Source organism: Tupaia chinensis, unplaced genomic scaffold (genome assembly GCF_000334495.1).
Source record: "Tupaia chinensis unplaced genomic scaffold, TupChi_1.0 Scaffold143836_2, whole genome shotgun sequence".
NCBI lineage: Eukaryota > Metazoa > Chordata > Mammalia > Scandentia > Tupaiidae > Tupaia > Tupaia belangeri.
Genome location: NW_006203687.1, coordinates 197,686 through 206,486, shown reverse-complemented (window position 1 = coordinate 206,486; position 8,801 = coordinate 197,686). Strand labels below are relative to the sequence as shown.

Below are 8,801 nucleotides of genomic sequence, written 5' to 3'. Positions count from 1 at the left end.
GAGTGAAGGCTGTTGGTTACTGCAGAGTCAGGCAGGATGGATGATAAATTCTTTTCAGAAATCGCCTGTTGGAGCCAGGCAGTGGTGCAGTCGTATGAGAACTGAACTCATATGGAAAAGGTCCCGGTTTCATGTTCTGGGATCCCTGAGCATACTGAGCCTGTCTGTGATCTGGACTGCCTCAGGCTGGAGGTGGATTATGGCATGGGGGTGCCCTGTTTCTTGGTCTTTCTCTTTTCTCTTAACTCTCATGGACAAAAATAAATGAATAAAAAATTTAATCTGTCCACATAAAGTGGGTTAATTATATTTCTGAACTATAATAGTGAAAAGCCTAGTAGAACATGGATTGCTTAGTAGACTGAAGTTAGTTCTGAGATCTTCTTATCAGGGTCTTCTGTAATGTGTCCATTCTTTTTTTTAATAGCTGCTTTTTTGAATTGTAATTTACATACCATAAAACACATCTTTTTAAAGTTTTGCAACCATCATTACAGTTTAATTTTAGGCCATTTTATCATCCCACAAGGTTCTTTTTTTTGGAGAGATTTTTGCTATAGGGCATGTGCACTCACCAGAAAGACAGACAGAGACAGAGAGACAGAAAGCGAGAAATCACCCCCCCAGGGGGGATGGCCACACCGCAATCCCTTCTCCTCCATTCTCCTCTCGGGATTTTGGGCACACACGCACACGCGCCCGGCATGAGTTTAAGCCACTGGGTCTGGCATTTGAACCGTAGTCAACTACCTGGGAGTCCAGCAACATAGCCATTACGCCAGCTGCGTATAAATGGAGTCATGTAATATGTGGTCTTCTGTGGCTGGCTTCTTTTGTTTAGCATGTTTTTAAGGTTCATCCATTTTGCAGCATGTATCAGTGCTTCCTTCCCTTTTAGTGACTGTATCCCACCATAGATATATCATATTTTATTCATCCATTATCCATTCGATGAATATTTGGCTTGTTCTACCTTTTAGTTACTATGAGTAAATTCTGCTATGAACATTTGTGTGCAGTGTGTGTGTGTGTGTGTGTGTGTGTGTGGATATATATTTTTTGTTTTCTTGGGTTTATATATACCTAGCAGTGGAACTGCTGGATCATGTGGTAATTTAACATTTTGAAGAGCTGCCAAACTGTTTTTTAAAGCAGTTGCACCAGTACATTTTTTTTTAAAGAATTATTTTATTTAACTTCATTTATTTTTAATTTTGACCAGAGAGGGACAGAGTGAGAGAGAGAGAGAGAGAGAGAAAGTGAGAAAAGAAGGCACCAGGTCCAGGACTCAAACTGCAGTCGGCCATGTGGGAGTCCAGTGCCCTTAACCACCACGCCACCTGTCGACCCCAGCACCAGTACTTTTTTACCAGCGAGGTATCAGAGTCTCTCCACTTTTCCACATCTTCAGTAACACTGATTATGGTCTTTTTTTGAAAAATTGAGACAAAAAAATAAAAATTAAGGTGAAGTTCATATAACATAAAATTAACCGTTTTAAAGTGTTCAACTCACTGATAATACATTTACAGTGTTGCATGACTTCCAAATGGATAGTCTCAAAATGTTTCATTACCCCAAAGGAAACCCATCCTTATTAAGCAGTTACTCTTCATTATCTTATTGATTATAGCCATTCTAATGAGTGTGAAGTAGTAGTTCATCATGGTTTCGATTTGCATTTCTTATATGACTTACAATTTTTAACATCTTTTCCTATACTTGTTAGCCATATATTTTCTTTGGAAAATATATGTATTTAAATCCTTTGTTTAATATTTTTGTTTTGTTTTAGATTTTTGCTGTAGGATGCATGTGCTCACTGAAGAGACAGAGAGGGGGAAGGTGAGAAATCACCCCCCTGGGGGAATGGCCATGCCACAATCCCTTCTTTTCCATTCTCCTCTCTGGATTTTGGGCATGCACATACATGTGCACAGTATAATTTTCTTTGATATTTTCTTTTTTTTTTTTTTTTAAGAATTATTTAATTTAACTTTATTTATTTTTAATTTGACCAGAGAGGAACAGAGAGAGAAAGCAAGCCTTTCAGGTCCAAGACTTGAACCGTGGTCAGCTATGTGGAGTCTAGTGCCCTTAACCACCATGACACCTGCTGGCCCTGCGTTGCATGATTTTCAAACCTCCAGGTCCGGGACTCAAACCATAGAGTACCTATGTGTGATCTAGCCACCTGACCTCCACGCTACCTGCTGACCTACCTGCTGACCTACCTTTGCCCAGTTTTTAAACTGGCTATTTGTTTTACTTGTAAAGTGTTGTGTTGTAAGAGATCTTTGGGTTTTCTGGATATCGTTTCCTTATCAGACATATGATCCATTCTTGATGATCTGCTTTTCTCATGTAGGTGAGGACTGGGGCTAGGCCCACAGGGGAGGAGAAAAGGCTTGCTTAGCATTTGCACTGTCTGGGATTATGGATGGGGCAAGGCGTTAAGCCACATCTTTCATTGTGGTTTCCCTCAGAACACACATTTGCCCTTTTCCTTCCAGGTTGAGATGTTCCTTCTTGCCTACGCTGTGCGCCATACAATCCAGGTATACCGGCTCTCCAAGTACAACACTGAAGAGTTCGTCACAGTCTACCCTACTGACCCACCCAAGGACTGGCCAGTGGTGACGCTCATCGCCGAGGACGATCGGCACTACAACATCCCTGTCAGAGTATGTGAAGAGACGAGTCTGTGACACACGTGCCCAAATGGCCTAGGACATGGCTCAGGTGCACTGGCAGCTCTTCGGCTGGGGCCTCAGGCCTGGGGATTCCTAAGGACAATCTAAGAGAACTCTTGGGTCTTTGGAAGCCAGGTTGGCCTGGGATGTTCTGAAGACTAGCTTTTGATAATAAGAATTAACCAAGTCTTTTCCCTCATCTGTGATGCAATATGTTTCAGTGGGGGCCTTCAGAGCACACCTGTGGAAGGTGCAAACTACATCCTCTCCATAAAGCAAACCCTTTTGTATCAGGAGACTCATTTTGGAGAAGAATTTGTTCTTTGTGTCTCAAAGCAAAACTCTCTAATGGGGAAACTGGCTTTTTCCCTGTCAGAGTATGTGAAGAGACGAGTCTGTGACACACGTGCCCAAATGGCCTAGGACATGGCTCAGGTGCACTGGCAGCTCTTCGGCTGGGGCCTCAGGCCTGGGGATTCCTAAGGACAATCTAAGAGAACTCTTGGGGCTTTGGAAGCCAGGTTGGCCTGGGATGTTCTGAAGACTAGCTTTTGATAATAAGAATTAACCAAGTCTTTTCCCTCATCTGTGATGCAATATGTTTCAGTGGGGGCCTTCAGAGCACACCTGTGGAAGGTGCAAACTACATCCTCTCCATAAAGCAAACCCTTTTGTATCAGGAGACTCATTTTGGAGAAGAATTTTTTCTTTGTTGCGCAAAAAAAAACCCTTTAATGGGGAAACTGGCTTTTTTTTTTTTTTTTTTTTTTTAAAGATGGTAATTTGTATGTGTGTGGTGGGGAATATGGATCTCTGTAGAGCTCTTGCTGTGCAAGCTGCTTCCAAGTGGTGTAATTCTGGGGTGGGTCTACCAGTGGTGCAGTAGAACAGCCTCTGGTAGTCTCATCTCCAACTTCTTATGGAAGAAAGAACAATGGTTTAGATTTACATACTATTTAAAGCTATTTTAAGCATGCACTCTCATAGAAGATTAAGAGCTGGGTCCAAAGGTGGATTATTTCAAGGCTCTTTTGAAGACTGGAGGAACCGTAGAAAGCCGTGGTGAGAGAACCCAGAACTACTTGCTGTGTGTGACTATGACGGGGTCTGACATCCCCAAGAAGTTGCAGTCTGGGGCGTGGTGTTGGTGCTGCCCTGTCAGTATGGATGAACACTGCTCATGCTTGTAGTCTGAAGTTCCATAGGTTCAAGAGTGGATAGTGAGAGCAGAGTTTATGTCCATCTGTGTTTTTACAGGAGAAAACTAAGGCCAAGTGATTTGGTCACTGATCTAAGTTCAGAGTTGGGGCCAAGCTGGACCCCAGTCCTCCTGTGCCATGTCCATGCTGTACCTAAGGGTACGTCTATTACCAAATGAAACTCATCTGGTAGCAGAGGACGAGTAACAGTACTCCATCTAAGCTGAGTGTGTAGTACGTGCGAGTGTAAGTCTGGCTGATACGCACATGCCCTTCATCCGGCTTGGGAAGCCTGAGGAAGGCAGCACACATGGCCTTGAGCAGTTTCTTGCTCAGCATGGACTGGGATGGTGGCCAGTGGTTGGCGAGGGGCAGCCCTGCAGACTGTGGCCTGTCTGCCTTAGGGCTGAATCATCTTGGGACAGTGGAGTGTTCCCAGGATCCGGACACATCACTCTATCATATCTGTTGGCAGCACCTGAACTGGCCCAACATTTGTGAAGGTGGTGTTTCTCAGAAGTAATGAGGTTCATTTTATAACAATTAACATCTTTGGTCTAGTTTAATATAGTTCATAAGCTGTCAAATTGGTTTTTGGGGAAAGAAAAAACCTCCTTTGAAAATGTGTTTTACTTTTCATTAAAAATGAACTCTTAGTTAAGAAAACTCAGGATGAACAAAACCATTCAGACTGTTACTTTAGTACTTTTCCCATTACCTCGTAGTATTTACCCTATTTTGCTAGATGTTTGTTGATTAGAGTGCTGGAATCAGATTCTGTTCTGAATGTGGGTAAGTGTGTTGAAGAGAGTTTGTATTCCTTGGAATAAGGAGGTAACTAGAAGCTGGGTTAGTGTTCGCGACTTGTCCTCGCTGCTTCACGTCGGTCTCTGTAACTGTACGCCAGCTTATTTCCGAGCCATCCGTAGCCGTTTATCTTTGAACAGTTTTAGAGCCCAACTTGAAGTAGTTAGACCGTATATCGCAGTAGGGATCTGTGCCTTCGGGTACATTGAATTGACCGCTGATTCATGTACACTTTTGAATTTTAATAATACTTGTGATCATCTGTTTCACGTTTTTAAATTTATTTTTTCTATAAGTGAGAGGGATTGAGAGATACGTATCCCCAACACAGTCTGCCTGCTGCGATCTCCCCGCAGTGTGATTTGGCCTGGACCATAGGCATATACCTGACATGCTCTAGGAGGTCCTGGGTACGAACCCTAGGTCTCTTCTCCCATGGATCCAGTTGTGCTCCACTGTGCTACCACTGGCTCCATCTTTGCATTTGGAAATACTCTAATCTCTTTCTTCATTTTTTTTTAAGTTTTTTTTTTTTTTTTTTTTTTACCATAGGGCACATGTGCTCACCTAGAGAGAGAGGGAAAGTGAGAAATCACCCCCAGGTGGATGGCCATGCCACAATCGTCCTTCTCCATTCTCCTCTCGAGGTTTTGGGCCTGAATTCACACATACTCACATGTTTCCAACCACCAGATCTGAGACTTGAACCGCAGTAAGCCATTTGGGAGTCCAGCACTTTAAACCACTATGCTACCTGCTGGCCCTGAAAATATTCTAATCTTAGTGAAGTTGAACTGGTCCTCTGAGAAGTTGTTGACATCTAATCACATATAATTCATAATTTTTTTCTTTTTCTTTATACGATATTGTTTATGTGCGGAAGTTCTAATCTTCAGCATCACATTGATAAAAATTCTAAAGGGCATGTTTATTTTATGTTGCTTTCTGACCTAAGGCCTTGTTAGACTCTACTATCAGTCATCCAGCCTTCGTGAACTCATATCATCAGAGAAGCAAACATTTAGGGAAATAGTACCTCAGGAAACAGAAATGATAGGCCAATTTTAAAAATACCACTTGTGGCCCAGCCGTGGTGGTGTACAGGTAGCACGCTGCTTGGGAGGCTGGAAGCCACATATGAAGTCCAGGTTCAATTCCTAGGCAAGAGCATTATAACATGGTGAGACCTTGTGGGGAAAAAAAAAATCTCTCCCTCCATTTCTCTCTTACACTCTCTCTCTGTCTCTCATAAAGGGAAAAATCAACACACCTTTGTGATATGCAACTTTAGTTACCAAGAGTCTTAAATCCATTTCTCATTCTTGGTCTTGGACTGGTTAGCAACATCAACAGGATGGAAACTGAACTGAGATAAAAAAAAGTACCCAATTGGTATCAAAGTGGACTCAGGACCCCGCTATGGTGGTGTACCGAGGCCACGTGGGAGGTTTGGTTGAATTCCTGGCCCACTCCGAAAGCCTGGTGCTGTAGTGCATGCGTGTAGTCCCAGCTCCTCTGGAAGCTCAGGGAGGAGGGTAGTGACATAATGAGACCCTGTCTTAAAAAGGGATTTAGGAGGATAGTCCACTTAAAGGATCTTTACAGTGATAAAGTGTTCCAGCACGAGAGATGGCAGCAGGAACTTTATTTTATTGTTTTTTAGTTTTGCTATAGGGGCTGTGTCCTTGGTTTTTGTTTTTGTTTTTTTTTTTGGAGAGGTTTTTGCTATAGGGCCCGTGCGCTCGCCAGAGAGCCGGAGGAACAGAAGGCAGGAACCCCCCCCCCCCCAAGGGGGGATGCCCACGCCGCAATCCCTTCTCCTCCATTCTCCTCTCGGGATCTTGGGCACGCACACACATGCGCCTGGCGTGAGTTTTAAGCCACCGGGTCCGGGATGTGAACTGCAGTATACTACATGGGAGTCCAGCAACATAGCCATTACACTAACTGCTGGTTCCTGGGGCTGTGTCCTTGGTAAAGACAGAGAAAGTGAGAAATCACCCTACAGTGGTGTTGGCCATGCTGCAGTCCCTTCTCTTCCATTCTCCTCTTGGTATTTTGGGCATGCGTGTACACGCACCCGATGTGTTTTTAAGCTGCTAGGTCCTGGACTCAAACTGTGCAGTCAGCCATGTGGGTTCCAGTGCCTTAACCTCCATGTCACCTGCTGGCCCCAGAGCTATTCTATGCTTTTTATCCCAGAGGTTTTTGTATGATTTTAGAGGTTTTTGGACCTTATGGTATTGGCAGAAAATTATCTCCCTCTCCCCTTTATGGAGATATGACTTATTCTTTGAGCTCATTTAAGGAACAGTTCAACCTAGTAGAATGTCCCTGTGTCATGTTCCATGGAATTGCCTTTTTCATAAAATGGCTTTTTCAGACTACCCTTCTCACCTCCTGAGCTGCTTCTACCTAGAAACATCTGTCGATTTCACTCATACACATGGAACGGCCATACAGTCTTAGAGAACCAGAAGCCAGTACATGGCCTCAAACTTAGGATTTGGGCATCTGTGGGATTTGGTCTGAAATGTTTGTCATTCCTCTTCCTCAGAATATGACATATGTGAAAATGTTTTAAATGCATGAAGTAGGACTAATTCTGTTTTTTTTTTTCTATAGGCATTTACACCTTTATTGCACTATTATATATTCAGTTAATGACAGATAAGATTTTTCTTTTTAAAAAAAAATTAGCCAGAGGGCATGTGCACTTGCCAAGAGAGACAGAGCGGGAGGGAGCACCCCCAGTGTGGCCTGGTCACACTGCAGTCCCTTCTCCTTCATTTCTCCCTCCTGTCAGAATTTGGGGTGTGCATGCACACATGCTGTGTTTTTTCAAGCTGCCAAGGCTGGGATTCAAACTGTTCAGTTGACTGTGTGGGATCTAGCTTGCTTAACCAGTAGGCCAAGAGGTTGCCCATGATTTTCTTTGCTTGGGAAAACAGATGCTGCCTTTGTATTCTTTTGTTATTTCCCCCACTTCAGTTTTAGGTAAAATCCATCATGTAAGATCTCAGGCCATGTAAATTGTTAACACTTCTGTTGGAAGAAACTTTGGTGGGTTTTTGTGTGCTTGGTGGTAGTCTTTTGTTTCTCTTGTAAAGCCTGCAGTTTTTCTTCCTGTACCCCTCGCCTCAAGGTGCTACTTTACCTAAGAGTTAGTAATCTGCTATCTGATGGTCTTCCAGGTAATAATGAAGTGCTGTAATGCCTTAGTGATACAGCAGTCCTGCCCTCTGTGTACGTAGCACTTACTTGGACTTCCTGTCCGCATCCTCTTCTGATGCTTGAACATGATTTGATCATTTTTCTATCTCTCTTTCTTTGGCAATACTTTGCTAGTACATCTTTTTGAAAACCAGAAAGTACTTTGAGAAACCATCAGGGAAACTTACTAGTAGGTATACCTAAAAATCTGTGCCTTTATTTAAGATCTATGACTACTTTAAAAAGAGTAAAAAGAAAGTCCTCAATGTGTGTGAAGTGACTCTGGAATGTGTGTAAAACAGTCTCCGAAGAGTTTGGCAAAGGCAGGGTACAAGATTGAGTAATTTAAAAATGGCCTGAGGAACTATAAAAAGTACATTAAAGAAGGAACTGATTACAGAATAAATTTTAAAATGCCCTTTAAAAACAAATTAACAGATGCCTGAAAGACCTCCTGTGCTGAAGTTATAAAAGAATAGCAACTGGAGTGATGGAAGGACTTAATGCATGATATCTACAAATTCGTATTTCTAAAATCTAAGTCCTGTATTTTACAGAAGTATGATATCATTTTGGGAAACCTTGTTTGTGATGTAGTGTGGTGGAGAGACCAAGGGAGCCAGTGCCAAGCTGCGTACTGTTCTTGTAATTACACTGTTCTTGTAATTCAGTTTATCACTGGGAGCCATGAAAAGGGCAAAACTCAGCTGTTCAGCTGCTCTTTTCCTGGAAGTCAGTAGTGGTAGGGGCAAGGTGGGCTCTGCCTGGTCAGGAGGGGTGTGTGTGTGTGTGTGTGTGTGTGTGTGTGTGTGTGTGTATGCATGTGCACATGCACGTACATGTATGTACGGAAGGTCTGTAGTCACAGCGTACAGCTTGGGACCCAGCA

At 42.9% G+C, this 8,801-nt stretch overlaps 1 protein-coding gene across 1 annotated transcript in view; it reads left to right on the top strand.

Annotated features, from left to right (window-relative positions):
* Positions 1–2,892, top strand: part of OTULIN (OTU deubiquitinase with linear linkage specificity) — a gene marked incomplete at its 5' end in the record, with an annotated part of 34,725 nt that extends 31,833 nt beyond the window's left edge. Inside the window, 1 exon segment of the mRNA XM_014582840.2 lies at positions 2,514–2,892. Within this exon segment, the coding sequence (XP_014438326.1) occupies positions 2,514–2,708 (195 nt within the window).
* Positions 2,893–8,801: the final 5,909 nt, after the last annotated feature.